Source organism: Odontomachus brunneus, unplaced genomic scaffold (genome assembly GCF_010583005.1).
Source record: "Odontomachus brunneus isolate Ranch 3 - 2012 unplaced genomic scaffold, Obru_v1 Obru_scaffold_004, whole genome shotgun sequence".
In the NCBI taxonomy this organism is placed as follows: domain Eukaryota; kingdom Metazoa; phylum Arthropoda; class Insecta; order Hymenoptera; family Formicidae; genus Odontomachus; species Odontomachus brunneus.
Window position 1 is genome coordinate 2,887,013 of NW_022639454.1, and position 16,688 is coordinate 2,903,700.

Below are 16,688 nucleotides of genomic sequence, written 5' to 3' on the forward strand. Positions count from 1 at the left end.
TAATAATAAATGGGCGACGAAGTCGAGCTTGATATTCTCCGGAGAGGAAAACTTAGACGTTACCTTAAAACCCTCATGACGTGGAGGATCGAATGCGCACACGTGCTGGTGCGCGATGAGAGTTAATGCCACGCGGCTTTAACTGCACACTCTTTTTGGAAATCTGTAGCGTCGTTCTGTTTGCCACTGTGGAAAAGCATGGAACATTGTATGGAGGTTTCAGTTGCACTACTAATAGACTGTGTACAATAGCTACATTGACAAGTAAACTTATCCAAAAGTTACACTTCTATTTCTTACTAATTTGGCACAAATGTAGAAGTACAAAAAATATTTAGATCCTATTTTTTTCATTTTGAGCCACTTTGAATTCCACAGGCAGCTTATAACTTTTTAATTTTCTTACTCCTATCATCAACAAGTGCAACAAAAATGCATAAGAAATAAAATTGAATACAAGATATAGACATTTTTAACTTGCTGATTATGAATATGAAATCAAATGTATAAAATTATTTGTATAAATCATTTCTCGGTTTGACCGAGATTTGAACCATTTTTGACTAATTTAGCATAGATTTAAAATATTTCAGTTAGAATCTTGGCTAAAGAAACTTAGAATGGTTCGTATCTCAGCTATGCCGATTTTCTTAAAATTTTAATTAAGATTGCCGGATTATAGTTTAGCCGAGATTCGAACCATTTTTGACTAATTTAATATAGATTTAAAATACTTCGGTTGGAATCTCGGCTAAAGAAATTTAGAATGGTTCGTGTATCAATTATGCCGATTTTGTGAAAATTTTAATTAAAATTGCCCAATTTTACGGTTTGACCGAGATTCGAATCATTTTTTATTAATTTAGCATAGATTTGAAATATTTTGGTTGGAATTTTGGCTAAAGAAATTTAGAATGGTTCGTGTCTCAGCTATGTCCATTTTGTTAAAATTTTAATTAAAATTACCGGATTTCTCTCTCTTGAGGTTTAGCCGAGATTCGAACCATTTAGCACAGATTTGAAATATTTTGGTTAGAATCTCGGCTAAAGAAATTTAGAATGGTTCGTGTTTCAGCTATGCTGATTTTATTAAAATTATTTAACTATATCTTGTATTCAATTTTATTTCTTATGCATTTTTATTGTATTTGTTGATAATAGGAATGAGAACATTATAAACTGGCCGTGAAACTCAAAGTAGGCCAAAATAAAAAAATACGACCTAAATATTTTTTGTACTTCTACATTTGTGCTAAATTAGAAAAAAATCGGAATGTACCTTTTGGGTAGGTTTTCTTGTGAGAGAATGGAAACGGTTGATCCACTAAAATTATTGTATTATTTTTTATTCTAATCATATTTTTTGCTTGCTTCATCGCGAAAATAATAATAGCATTCATCTGAAGTTATTGTCGCTATAATGTTATAGAATTTAATAACAAAAAAATAGTTTCTTGAGCATAATTTATAGTAATTATTTTTCCATATGACTATAGTTATAAATACCAAATATTTTTTCTCAGTGTAATGAATGTCTTATATTTCAGTAGGCTTCTTAAACGGAACGTCTTCGTCATTTAAATGTTCGCTTACGCAACTTCTACTATGATTTTTTCCAGTTTTTTAATTTCCTCGTCTTTTGTATTTCTTCTTCCTTTTTTCATTTCTTTTCATTTTGTCCTTTACGCTGTTGCTTTTTGCACACTTTGCCAGCTTTCCTTCTTAAGTAAATGTTGATTATGACAATGACATTCTCAACATCTTTGTTGAATGAGAATCCAGTCCAAAATTCGTGTGTGAGCGAGGAATCCACTATTGAGGAATAACATAACGGTAGAGAAAAATTATGTACAGTAGAGAGAATGAAGGCGATAGAGAGAAGTTTATAGGATCTTGGGTTGAGTCGCAGGTGTGATAGTCTCTTCAGATACGTAGATAGTATCTGACAAGATAAGGAACTCTTCAGAGGCCTGTCGGTGCCCGACGTACATTCTTGAGATCGAGGTACAAGCGGCGGGAGGGCGACGGTGGTGGTGTGCGGTGTACTCTTCCCAGTCACGATACGGCATTCATGCCTTTTGTTACTTTTCAGGCTCAAGGGCCAGCTCTCCAACACGCTGAGCAATAGACTAGCATTACGCAACAGCGCGCCACCCTTGACCGAGGCCGACAGGAAAGCGGCCGAGGAGCGGCTTCAAAGGTTGCGACGGGACGCCGACAATAAGCGACTGGCTATTAAGAACCTCAAGTTGGCGCTCGAGCGTCTCGATATCACAGAGTAAGTATGAAATCGAGATCTCGCCGCTCGCGCGCGCTCATTCAACCGCGTTATCGTGGACCGTGATTACCCGCTGTATAATACTCGGGGAGAGCACGCGTAGCTGCGAGGTGTCTCGCTATAAATACGACAGTATGGATGAAATCGCACCTAACGTCTGTGCGCGACATAATGCGGATAAAACGAGCCGTATCTACGTGTAATTATGGTAATAAGTTCCGACAGAATACTCTCATGATTATCACGACGCGAGACGATCGATGGTGAAAGCTTTACGATTCCTCTACATTACATTTATTCAAGTAAACATACTGCATTGAATTAGTTATTAAAGCTACATTCTACAATGCTGTAAATTTTTTGTTGTATTGATATGCAGCAACAAATTTATTAAAAGTTACACTTAGATGTTTTTATTACATTTATCAGGACGTATTGTTTGGGACTCATTTTTTATGATCATTCGGGACTATTACGCACGCGTCTATGTGCTCGTGGATGTCAATTACTGCTTTTAATTATTTGATTATTAAATTTAATTACTTCATTCTAGTGTGATTCTCGAATCAGAGTAATCATTGATGAAGTGATCAAGATATTGGATCATCGTTTTTAAACGAGCATTTTGTTAGAGATGACTGAATATAGCATCGTGAATTTCTAATAAAGATAATAAAATAAAAGAAAGTAGATCAGATTTGTTCATCCGATAATATAATTGCGTTGTAAATTTTTATTGAATGACAAATTTAATTGTTGCACAATTCGGAAAAAAATGAGAGGTGAAAATAATATGGAGGATAGCTTCTCCAATCCTGATATGTGTTTTGAAGATCCACAATCATAAGATCCCATATGGTCTAGTGGCTAGGATACCTGGCTTTCACCCAGGAGGCTCGGGTTCGATTCCCGGTATGGGAAAATTTCTTTTTGGACAATTGATTCGTATTTAATAGAAACAGTTTCACACAAATGCGCGTACGAAGAAAATTTTATGATTAAAGAAATAAAAAAAAAAAGATTATTTAAACTCACACAATGATAAAGAATAAAACATTTATAAGATGAAATAGTCGTATTTAACGAATGAAAACGATTGTCAAGATTACGTCCTTTACCTCCGCGTGAATTTGATCACGTGGGAGCTTTAAGTTCGCACAATAATTATTTTCAGTAACATCGACGTCCGAATACAGCAGGCGGAATTGGAGTACCGACTAGGCCGCGAAGAACTTGAGTTACTCACTCTTCACGAGGAGACCAGGGCCCTTCAAGCCGCTGTGGAATTGGCCGAAACTCAACAGAAACAGAAGAACGATACGATATTCAGGTATCCACGAAAATTTCGTTTCGGGATCTCACGCATCGAGCTCGTTTCGAGAAGCTCCAAAAATCTTTGGAAAACGACGCTCTATTTGTTATTCTCGAAACTTGATTTATTAACTTACTAAACATCATAATTGTGTGTGTGTTTTACAAATATTTTTAATTAAAGAAATTATTTTTAATCAGTACGTTTATTTCCTAAATGTCTCAGATTATTGTTAAAACTATTTTGTAATGAAAGCATAGATATTATTGGAAACTAGAAGTACTGAGAACGAGAAAATAAAATTATATATTGATCAAAATTTCATAACGACTTTTTGAATAAAAAAATAAGCATCCTTTAAATAAGACACTTGTCTTTAATGAGTTAATATCATCTTTCCGCGACTTTACATTTAACTTCGTTTTGTTTGCAGCTGCATTTCCGGCTCGACGCAAGTGACACTTCACGCGGTGGAAGTCAGCGCGGACCCGAAGAGTCCACGATTCGGCGCTGGGCCCAGAGACGACGCGATCGGCCTCTACGTCGACTGGGCCGTGGAAGATTCCGGTCTCTGCAAGGGGGACAGGTCCGTATTGTCGTGCCGGCGTGGAATTCGCGAGTCATCGAATAAATATCGCGCGCGACTACGCTCCCCGCCGACAATCCGCGCGTGTATCCTGCCGATACACGCGTACAAGGTCCGCTTGTACACGTACAAGAGAAAATCCGCTGGTATGGATCAGTTGTGCGCGTATTCAGCCGACAGAATCTGCTCGATTGAAGGAATGTACGGTAACTAATTGCCAGTCTCGCGCCGATAATCACGGCGTAACTGTTACGAGCTTTCCGGGCGCGTAAAACCGCGCCGCCGGCCCGTAAATCGAACGCCGCACTTTTGCCGGCCGTTTTTTCCCGCCACTCTCACCATCACGGCAATATTACGACGCGAACGAGACACGCGAGACACTCCTCCGCGCTCCTGTGAAAAGGTGGCACGTAACCGCGCTGCGACAAGAGCTCCGCAGCTAACCGTTCCATTTCGCGCGCTCTTTAATCACCGTCTAACAGAGGCAGAAAAAAGCGGTGTTTCCGTCGACGTCGTACACATACATACACACATATATACACAACATTGCTTCTGCAGTTCACACTCCGGAACGACACGTCGTCTCCCGATGAATCATGAAGCCGTTGGCGTCGTCGAGCTTCGTAAACGGAACTTCTTCCGTAGTTCAGCATGACTCGCAATTCCTCGACTAAATTTGTAATTAGAAAAAGTAGTTTGCAATTATGATGCGCATCAACTGTTAGTTTTTCTGGATAGATCGCCGTTAAAGTTTTCACGAAACTCCGGAGACGCAGAGCTTCCGTTTATTCATCACGGCTCTTGCATCTCCCAGTTAAATTCGCCGGTCTGGGAGCAGTTTGTTACTCGTCGTGAAACTGACACGAATTATTTTCATCGTTGTATGACACTGTCCGTTTTTGTTTCCGATACAGTAATATAATTTAATGTGAGAACATTAGCGCGTTTTTGAAAGCGATAATTGAATCTTCCTCATCTGTCGTTCGAAGGTAAAATTTTATTTTTCTCGACGCTCGAGAATAATTTCAGAAATTTGTTGTTTAAGATTTCGATATTTTTTCTTATTTTCCTCCTTGCGACTGACACTGCGCGCGGCGTTAGACTTTGAAAGTTTAATCGATAAGAGAGTAACCTTGAATTATACATTGAAGTTCGAGCAACTTCGTTAACTCAAACACAGTCCTGTTAAGCCGAAATCCGTGGTGGAAGAGTGTCGTCGGAGAGTCACGATGTGTGTGTGTGTATGTGTGTGTGTGTGTATGCGTGTATACGTGTTTGCGCGACGGCAAATAGTACTACGTAACGCGGCTATCAGGGAAGAACAATGCGGCAATCTTGACATTCGGTTCCCAACGGGGAACTCGCTGTAGCGTGAAGCCGCGCCGGAAGTTCGCCGTGTGCCCCCGCTAATTGCACCCGCGACTTCACATGACCCCACCTTCCAACATTTTCCCCAGGTATACACACCCGAGGGAATTTGCTATGCCAGGCACGACCTGGCGTCGTTCCGACGTCGCCCGCGTCGAATGAAACTTTGCAGGAGCAACTTTTCAGCCCGACAAGGGCGCATTAATTTCGAGCGAATCGATCCTCGAGCGAGCTTCAGAGACAACAGAAGCATCAGAGGGATGAGTAAAGCGCGGTCGCATTCTTGCGCAGCGAAAATATCTATATTTAAATAAGGACGCGCGAGTTTGAAGCTTGTTATTAAAAAACCGAGGTGGGCGTATTTCAGCTCGCTGAAATACGCCGAAAGAACTTGGTGGTAGCAGCGCATTCTTTAATTAACGTGAAATTGATTTTCCCTCGGCGAAAACTCGCTCAAACGCTCCTCGTAACTTTCCAATCTCCGAGACAACGAATATATATATACATATACATCTGCTGGCTGCGAGTCTCCGGATTCCATTGAGGCAGGAACCGCTCGGAATTAAAAGCGGAACGAGATCTCGTTATCCGCAGCTCTTTATCCCCGTGAGAAGCCTGTCATTCTTTAATTGTTCGTAACTTAAAAACCGTCAAACGTTCCGAGTCGTCGCAGCTGTGGCGAAAAGATTCCAAGCGGTTGACCGGAGTGCAGAGGGGGAGATGGTGGTAAATAACCTCCTCGTCAAACATCTCTCGATATTCAACGTTCTTGAATTTTTCAGACCGAGCCTTGTGCCGCTTCTCACGGAATAATTAAGGATAATACGCGTTGTGTACTCCGCTCCGCAAGCGTAACTTTTTTCCAGTTCCCACACCTTATTATTATCCAGCACGCCTCATTAAACTCGATTTCTCGCGTAATTTCCCGCTCCACGATCCGATTACGAGTGCAGAATGCAAAAGTACGGTTAAGTGATTTAATTGCGTCGCAACCACTACCGAATTGTTCCAAATTTTGCAGTCAATTTCTTCCAACCCGCCGCAGTGGGATATAATTGCGATGATATGCGATGCCATACTGAGCACGTAAAGCACTTCCATTATCTTTGTTATCTATGCCGGCTGCATAGCAAGTGAATTGGTCATAACATTAATCAATCGAATGTAACATCGATCATATTGTATGTATAAATTTCTCTCTCCTAATTATCCTTTTAGTTACATATAAACGATATAAATATCTATATTGCTTGTAATATCTGTGTATATTTATAGCTGTTTACTATTTCGTCTAAAAAATAGTTCCTAAGACGGGAGAGACTCGCTCGCAAATCGCCGAACGGAGGATTTGAATTTCAATTGAACTTGACTTATCGGCATTGTCCTCAGGATCTTGGAGGTGAACGGCAAGCTCGTAGTAGGAGCCGGCAGGAGTGACCTGGCGCGGCTGTTAGCCATCGTGCCGGACGCCGCGCAGATAGTAGTCCTACGAAAAAGCGAATCCCTTGCAGCGCTGCGTACTCTGCGCTCCGACAATCTCAGGCTGACCCATAGGATCGGCTATCTCGAAGAGCAGGTGAGGGATCTTCTGGCGCCGAGCAGAACTGAAGTGCCCGCGGATCCGCCGTCCAGTCGTCAGGAACACGTCCAGGTACATCCGGATCGATTGACGAAACAAATTGACGAAAGACAAGCGGAGCTTCGTCGAGCTCGATGGAATTCGTCGAGATAACGCGAAACGTTACATCTGTCCGTTCTAAGTTTGTTTATTGAAAATTAATGCCTCAGAGGAAGCTCGACAAGACTCGCGATGTACAAAAACGTGAATAAGCAACATCGCACTGTGCATGCAACGAAGCAGACGGATGACGGTAGTACAAAAATATTTTTTGACGCTTCGTTAGATTTCACAACAAATCGATCGTTGAAAATCCTCGTCGTGTAAAATATACCTCCGTAATTTAATTTTCCTCTTTAATTTTATATCTTTGGTAATTAAGCTTCTCCTCTATAAAGTTCATTAAAGAGATCGCTAATTAAAGGAGTTAATGAGCGTTCTGTTTAAGAAACATTTGTTGAAAATATATTTATTTGAATTATCATCATTCAAATTTCGTTTACATTCAATAAATAACTCGTAATATATAATAATAACTCGTAATATACAATAAATAACGTTGAACGTATCCATTTGTGACGTCAAAGTTCATATATATGTGGCGACGTATCTATGGCAACGTTCCAGGTGTTCCAGAAAGGTCCTCAAGTGACCGCGCTGGTGGCGAATCTACCCGGCCTGAACGTGAGAAACCCCACGGAACTGCGGCAGAGTCTGCCAACAGTCAGAAGCAGACACGGCGATCACGCCAGACGCGTGACGGACGCGAGGAGTTCGCGCGAGCTCGACTTCTCGTCGGATGGGGTCTCGAATGGCCATCACAAGTCGCGGAACAAACAGAAACACCAGGGCCTCCAGCTGGCCAGGTCAACGGCCAGCCTCGACTGCAAACAGTCGCCGATACAGGTGCAGCGTCGACGGTCGCCGCGCGTCGAGTCCGCCATGGAACATTTGCACAAGAGCCGCAAGACCGGGTCACAATTGCAGTCTCTAGAGTTTGATTCTGAACCGACTTATTATCGTTTGCAGGTATATATTTCGATATCGAGTGTCGTAATAACCTATTACCTATAGATAATTAAATATCTCAATATTTAATTCCTATTATTAAAAATCCTATTATCGCGGTGATAAGCTGCTTTCCGTCATCTTTATATCTCATTTAATTTTACTTTATTTTACTTTTATTTTATATATATATTTTTTCTCATTATTTATTTTAGTTTCATTTTGTTTCAGTTTTATTTGCATGCGTTAATCATGTCTAAATATTTAGTCGTACGTTTTAAAATCCTTGTTAAAAAATTTCCAAGTACTTTAAAAAGCTTTTCTTATTTTATTTTTATAATAGATTTTTATAGCTTTCATTACTTATACAATTAGATCCTTAAATATCGCGCGTATCCTTATAAAAATTAAGTACTGCAATGCTTGAAGCAAGTCGACTATTGGAACGAAATTACTTCATGTCTCATACTCTCCTGCCTTAAATAGTAGTGACTCTCATCACAATTCTCTCTAAAACATCTCATTTCAGGACTCTCAGTCTCGCGTGTCAGAGAATTCAGAGGCGTCGGCGTTGTACAGCTCCCAGGAGACCAAGACTCGACCGGCTCCGCCGAAGAAGCCACTGCGGCTCTCGTTGCATCGCGCAGCCAGCCTGCAGTCCGTGGAAAGTGCGCCGCCGGCGGCGGTACATCACGACACACCGCGGAAACCCACCAAGAGGAATCACCGTGGCGATCCACCATCGGAGAAGAACGTCCGACTCCTCGAGATAAACGGCGACGTAAACTCGAGCTCGCAGGATCCTCCACATTCTAATTCGCCACCTCAGCCGCCACCGAGGACACCTTCCAGAGCAGAATCTTGTCAAAGCGCGCTGCGATGGCCTTCCCCGAAGCCGAGACCGCATTTAACATCTGTGCCAATGGAGAAGTGGTGTTGAATGCCTTCGAATAACTATTCTTCGCGGATTTCGTGTCTCCCGCGGACAACGTGAAGTCTAGGAAGTCTAAGGGAGCGTCAAACTTTGTCAAGGCTATGGTTCTTCGACCGTCATGACTGACACGACGATAAATCGTGAAGAGGACGAGAGCAATCGAGGAGAGAGAGATTATTACTCGCCTTCGAGGAGCCGGTAACGCGTCGAGATCGGCTACAATCTACAAGGTCGCTGTATTAAATTCGATGACTGGCACATTCTCTCAATTGTTTATGATCGAGATTAGTGTTAAGAGACGTACGGTAAGAGACGCATTTATGCGGTGTAACACATTATTACGATACGTCAATAGCACGTCATGCTGCGAGAATAGAACCTAAATCTATCGATTGTGCGTTGCGATAACAGTATCTTCAGTCTAGCATTCAGGTTTTTATATACCCTCAAATAAAAAAAAAAAGAAACACCTATCCTGCCCAAAAGAATAGAAATATATAAGACTGATAAATCGTCTGTCATCGAATCGACAAAGTGCGTATCTCTTTGGGTTCTTTAATTGCTATCACATCAATTGAAACGCAGAAAGTCAAATTTTTATCCTTGAAAGTGACAAAATTGTTAAAATGAATACTTAATGTCTCTTTTATGAAGAACTTTTATGAAGAACTCCTTTGATTGTCGATATATGGGAAATGGGAAGCTTCGACATCAGTTTACGATTGAGCTTACCGAGTACTTTAGTTTACTGTATCGAACGTACAGGTTGGTAAGCTGTACTATGTATGCAATCCAGGCGTGCCGAATTTATCGGAATGTCGCGATTTGCGCGAAATGTATACACACGTTCGTAATTCCTGTCGCATCCGCGATGCGGATTGTGGTCTCAATAGGGTGTAATTTAGTCGTAATTTATCCGATTATTCGACGGAGATTAAGGCAAATATGCAAATATTCGCTCGTGCGATGCCACGTGTAAAGATGGTGAACGTATTAAATGATTCTATGCGAAAATTTGCGTTACGGTATTATCTCTAAGTAAGTGTACAAATGTACAAAGTTATTGTAATCTGTCTTCGGAGTAGAGCAATAACGAAGCTTTCGAATACAATCCATTTCATTCGCAAGCGTAAAATTTCGTACAAAGTACGTTAGACGTACGTTAGAACTTATGGTACTATATTATACTTTTAGCACTGGCACTATTACTCAGATAGCACAAAATCTTCAGAGAATGTTCTAAGACGTTCTTAGGATGTATGAATGTCCTTAGAGCGTGTTTTGAAGATTTGTGATGTATGGGTACACACCAATACAACAATACATATAATGATCTAGAAGTATCTTTTTCCATTTTTATATCTTCGCGCGGTAGAATAAGCTAATGAGAACATAAGTTCTTGTTTTTCTCTTTTTTTTTTTAAATTGCTAGTCCTGTCGTTATTTATACAACGATGTATCTGGCGAGACGCACATTAAAAATATAACGTACAATACCGAGATTAAATATAGATTTACAGTCTGTACTGTATGTAATGCTTTATACAGATATCATGAATAAAATACAAAATTTCTAAGAAAATTATTACGATGAAGTACTTTCAAGTTTGATCAAAAATAACACGAGTCAAATACAAATATATAAATATATTTAAAAAACAAAATCAAATCGTCTCATCATTAAGAATCATTTCGACATACACGCTCGGCAAAGTCGTGCCACTAAGGCGTGCAGCTGCAACAAACTGTTAATACCTTCCACCACACCCATGTGTGTTATTCCAATTTCCTGCAATTATCAAATTTATATTTTCTTTCACTCTTAAATCATAGATTGAATATTTAGTAATATTTAAGTAGTATAAGATAGAACATATTAATATTAATTCTAACTTACTTTAACAAATATCAATTTTAGTTTTTCATCCATAGTATGATTCTTACAAACTTTGAATACATTACTGATTATATCCTCTGCAGAATATCCCATTTTCCAGAAATGATCCATCACCTAGTTGCATAGAAATGACTTACAAATTGTATATGATATATGTGAATGTGTATATGATAAATGTGAAAGTATATCAATGTTTTATCTTACCGTGCATGCTTTAGAAACATCTCCTTTTATACAATCATCCAACATTTCTTTAACGATTAAGGGATGAGGTTCGTCGCAGACTTTGAATACATTCTCACCGTTTACATGATTGAATCCATTATGTGTTGACTGTAGATTGTTCAAGGCTTGTCTCATATCTCCTTGGGCTGTAAATACTATCGCTTCCATACCATCATCTGTGTAGGAAACCTACACATAGTAGTATAGTACATATAGTAAATGATAAATCTGCAGAAAATAAACCAGATTAACCCTGATTGTTTGTTAATGTCGATAAAATTTTACTTACATTTTCTTTCTGACATACTTCAAGAACTTTTGCCAAAACTTGGGCATCTGTTAACTTTCCATATCTCAGCATAGCACAGCGTGATTGTATAGGTTCTATAATCTCTTCTGTATTGTTGCATGCAAGAGCAAACCTGGTAGTATGACTGTAAATCTCCATTGTACGACGTAATGCTTGCTGTGCACCATCAGTCATGCTATCAGCTTCATCTAAGATAATAATTTTATGCTTTCCTTTTGGAAGATTTACCTGCAAATACAAAACAACTGTGCAAAACTCAATCTTATTCCAAAAGCAAGCTTATATCTTGTATAATATATACTACCTTCTTTTGAGCAAACATTTTTATTTTATTTCTAACTACATCTATTCCTCTCTCATTGGATGCGTTCAGTTCGAGCACAGCTTCTTTAAATGCTGGTCCAAGTAGAATACGCGCCAGACATAAAATTGTAGTTGTTTTACCAACTCCTGGTGGGCCAGCGATAATAATATTTGGAGTATTCCCATGCTGAGCAAATACAGATAATCTAGATACAGTATCCTCGTTACCAACAATATCTGCAAATACTTGTGGCCGATATTTCTCAATCCTAGTAATCATATACCCTTCATTTACTATCATTCCCTTTATTTACTATCTAAATACATTGTATAAAAAAACAATAATTAGAGATATAGTTTACTTTTGCACGAGTAAAACATACCATGGTAAACTAGGTGATTTATCTTTTTCCTTCATTTTCATATCATTGTTGCTTGTAGATGGCAAAATCTCCATCTCCATAGGTTCGTCGACATCGTCCTTCGCCATTTTCAAAATTACACTCTAGGGTTGCATTCAAAAACGTCCTTTTCGAGGAAAATTTTACTCTTAAGGGCCGGTTTCAAGCCAACTCCGGTTAAGCTAACCGAGGATTAAAAGTAGCAGAGTAGCCAACTTAAATGCGACGTGCTATAAACAGTGGCCTGGTTTACATCGTGCACTGATACGCGTATAAATAGTAACTTTCTATTAGATAATCTTAATATCGACAATGCATATCAATAGCGACGCATTCTATCAATACAATACATTTTGTTGATAAATATTATACCAGCTTAATATACCGTTGTTTATATATATCGTCGATATTAAGATTATCTAATAGAAAGTTACTATTTAGTACGCGTATCAAGTGCATGATGTAAACCAAGCTAGTGATTATTGGTCCTTACTATTAAGGAACCTTTACATGGGAGCATCGAGCGTCGAGCGTTAAAGCGGTACAACTTTCAACGTGCAACTTTCCGCAATAACTACAAGTATACTTCTGGGACCTGATACGTTGATTGGCTAACGCTTTAACGCTCGACGCTGAAACGCTCCATGTATTGTCATCTTTAGATCCCTAACTTTAGACCAATTACGTTGACTAATTACTCAACCATTGTAACCGTGTGTTTCTTGAACGCACTCATTGTACGTGTAACTACTCACACAAGTGACACGTCACACATACAGAACGCCGCCATTTTCTCGCGTGCAACCGGAAACCTTACGCGACACACGTTCAAAGCCTTTGTTAGCAATCTAGTTTAATATATGGTCTGTTCTTTTCAGCTAACTGCTAAATTGGTGCAATAAGTTAAAGTGAGACAAGTATATTTTTTCTCACTCTAACTTATTGCACCAGTTCAGCAGTGCAGCTGAAAAGAACAGACCAATAGACATCTATGGTTGCTTTCCAACAAGAGACACAAGTTGGAGTGTATGAAGTTGGCACCCTACTTTTCGAAAATCGAACATTCTGATACCGCAATAGATTGTTCTAGTTGTTCCAAACATTGTTCCAAAAGGACAAATCCGTAAGTTGAATTATAAAAAATGAAAAAAATGTTTTTGACCTGGCACCCCCCCTTATAGAAATATCATACTAAGAATCATTGATAATTACTTATTATTCAGTATTTTTAATACTGAAAATAAGTAATTATTAATGATTCTTAGTATGATATTTCTATAAGGGCCATTTTTTGAAAATAAAGTGTTTTCTCTTGACGTCTGGTGCTGTCAAATCGATTTTTTTTCGAATTTTTGGAGAACGGATGACGCTACGAGTCTCATACTCTAAAACTATAATTCTTAAGCCTAGCACAACTCAGAACAAAAAGATCTCGGTTGGAACAAGAAAGAAAGCATGTGTTTACTCTTAACGTCGAGTACTGTCAAATCGATTTTTTTACGAATTTTCGGAGAACGAATGATCTTATGAGTCTCATACTCTAGAACTATAATTCTTAAGTCTAGAACAACCCAGAACAAAAAGATCTCGGTTGTAACAAGAAAGAGAGTATAACTTTACTCTTGGTCCGATAGACTGTTTGTCAAAAAACTTTTTTTTAATTTTTCGGGCTTATAATTAAACTTATTGATTTGTGCTTTTGGAACAATGTTTGGAACAACTAGAACAATCTATATCGGTATCGGAATGCTTTATTTTCAAAAAATGGGGTGCCAGGTCAAAAACATTCTTTTCATTTTTTGGACTTATAATTCAACTTACGGATTTGTCCTTTTGGAACAATGTTTGGAACAACTAGAACAATCTATTGCGGTATCAGAATGTTCGATTTTCGAAAAGTGGGGTGCCAGCTCAAAAAATCATTTTTTTTTGTTTTATTTGAAAACCGTTTCGAATGAAGCAATATCACTTTGGAACAATGTGGTACAAAGTCAGAACAATCTGGAACAACTTTCAAAATTATAAATTTCAAAAAGTGGGGTGCCAACTTCATACACTCCACAAGTTGACACAAACATCATTCTATCTTTGTTCCACATTTAGTGAGTAACCTATGGCCGGAATTCATAGTCGAATCTTATTTCAAAACCGTCTTAAGTAATGTCTTAAGATGCGAATACTGCTCTGTGATTGGTTCATGATATCTTAAGACAGTACTTAAGATAATTTTAAATATAAGATCGGATTATGAATACCGACCTATGTCACTATCTCAGTTTCTCGTTAAGGGAAGTGGCGACTCGTAGCAGAGACTTTAGAACTAACTTTAGAACTAACTTTAGAAATAACGAATCTAATGGCTTGGTTTACATCGTGATACGCGTACTATAAAGTAACTTTCTATTAAATAATCTTAATATTGACAATGCATATCAACGACGACGCATTAAATCGATACATAAGTCTTCTTGATCAGTATTATACCAGCTTAATATACCGTTATTTATATACATCATCGATATTAAGATTATCTAATAGAAAGTTATTATTTAATATGCGTATCAAGTGCACGATATAAACCAAGCCAATAGCGAATTCGGTTGCTTGCACTAGTGCGCACTGAATGCACACTAAGGCTTGTTTATAGTATGTTAATATTAAAGATTGTCTTAAATAAATTCTCAAATATTTTTAAGCAGTAATATGATATGTAACATCTGTACGAATCATTTTATTAGCTAAAATGTTTTTAAATATGATTTAATACACGATCTTAAATATAAATATGTATTGTAAACAACCCCGAATGCGCACTCAGTGCGCACTAGTGCAAGCTACCGAATTCGCTATAAGAAATATTTTAAACCGCGCACGCGGTTTGACTAAAAAATTTTTTTATATTATATCGAGGTCATGATATAATTCAACAATATATAAGATGTATTTTAATCTATTTTAAAAAATATAGACTATGCAATATAAGTGCAATGAATTGAATCTTTGGCAAAAATAATGATATCGAAGTGGTTCAAAAATCATTTTTAAAACTACTAAAAATAATATTGCAGTGCGATTTAACGATAGATTAAATATCCTTTTAATCTACCCTAAAAATTAGACAAAAATCAAAAGGTTAAACTTTGTTAAATTATATCGAGATAGTAGTTCATACAATATTTAAAATTTAAACTCTAGTAAATTTAAAGGGTATGTAAGATTGCTATTTACATTATCTATTATTTTCTCAACTTTTAAATAAATAATTCTATTATTTCTAAGTAATAAAAATTGATTAATTGTATAATAATACTATTATTATACAAATATTATTATACAGTGAATTTATTAAACACATGAATTGTTTATTGATCGTGTTATTACACAATATCATTTACAATGAGTTTAGTGAAATTCAAAATAATTATAAATACTAGTTTCAAAATTAATGTGAGAGTTACAACTCAACATTACAAATAGGCCAAAATACTCTTCTTTTACATAATACAATTAAACGTCAGGTTTAGAAAGACTTTAGTTTTTCAGCAATATAATTCAGCGATGCAAATCAGGTGAGAATTTTTATTTCTAAATAATGTATATACACATGTGTATCTCTCTTTTTATGATGCATCTTATACAAAAAGTAAAATGGCAATAATGATAATTATTGGCATAGGCAAAATCGTTATTTATTGAAATTTATTGAGCACAATTAGTTCTCCTTATATTTTACACAAGTAAATCTATATTAAAAGTTATTTGAAATCATATATATATATTTATATATAGTTATCTTAAATTATCTTCCTTTATACAAACACACGTGTACATATGCGTATGCTCATATATTGGTGGTGTGTATGTGTGGAAATGTATGTGTGTATGGTTTATATTTAAATTTATTTATATAATACCCACGATGCATGATACTAACAATACATATCAAAGTTTTATGTTACACTGGCAATAATTATAGTTATCTGACAAAATACGGAATCTCTGATTTTGGCGCACGGCTCTACCGCCACTGTGCCCCTTTTATTTTTTTCCCCTTTCTGCTTCTTTCTTATTATTGTTGTTATTATTATTATTTCATTATTAATATTATTATTATTATTACTCAACCCACTCACATGTAGGCGCGAATCGTGAAGGTTTTTCTCGCTATTGTTACACTTACAAGGTAGTCGCGTTTTAAAATTTAGATTACAAATAGAGCTCGCCGTGACTTATCGAGCTGCTCTTCGAGCGTATTTGATCGTCGATCTTATCAAAAGGACAATAATCTCATCGTTTCAAGCGAATCGGAGAGCTCGCACACGTCGGAGGAAACGCATCGTAGATTACTCTACATTTCCATTCTCCACTTAACAAGCCGCGGTTTCCTCGGTGATCGCATTTTACGCGTTTATTTAATTACAGTATTCTGCTGTTCTTCCCTTGAGCTA

General features: G+C 37.6%; 2 protein-coding genes and 1 non-coding gene across 5 annotated transcripts in view; 2 read left to right on the forward strand and 1 right to left on the reverse strand.

Annotated features, from left to right (window-relative positions):
- The window catches only part of LOC116846796 (trichohyalin-like), a 96,842-nt gene extending 86,156 nt beyond the window's left edge, over window positions 1–10,686 (forward strand). For all 3 annotated transcript variants that reach the window (XM_032821089.1, XM_032821096.1, XM_032821107.1), the window contains 6 exons: window positions 2,093–2,278; window positions 3,453–3,608; window positions 4,024–4,176; window positions 6,934–7,195; window positions 7,790–8,191; window positions 8,700–10,686. In XM_032821089.1, coding sequence (XP_032676980.1) covers window positions 2,093–2,278; window positions 3,453–3,608; window positions 4,024–4,176; window positions 6,934–7,195; window positions 7,790–8,191; window positions 8,700–9,110 — 1,570 coding nt within the window. In that variant the 3' untranslated portion in view covers window positions 9,111–10,686. The remainder of the gene's footprint in view (window positions 1–2,092; window positions 2,279–3,452; window positions 3,609–4,023; window positions 4,177–6,933; window positions 7,196–7,789; window positions 8,192–8,699) is intronic.
- On the forward strand, window positions 3,128–3,199 carry Trnae-uuc. The gene has a single exon. It is a non-coding gene; the product is annotated as a tRNA-Glu (tRNA).
- Window positions 10,480–12,433, reverse strand: LOC116846869 (replication factor C subunit 2). Its single transcript, XM_032821255.1, has 6 exons — window positions 12,223–12,433; window positions 11,841–12,108; window positions 11,516–11,764; window positions 11,206–11,415; window positions 11,002–11,115; window positions 10,480–10,893 (listed from the first exon to the last, which is right to left on the reverse strand). Exons 1-6 carry the CDS (start codon window positions 12,327–12,329, stop codon window positions 10,792–10,794), a joined length of 1,050 nt encoding a protein of 349 aa, XP_032677146.1. The 5' UTR covers window positions 12,330–12,433; the 3' UTR covers window positions 10,480–10,791.
- Window positions 12,434–16,688: the final 4,255 nt, after the last annotated feature.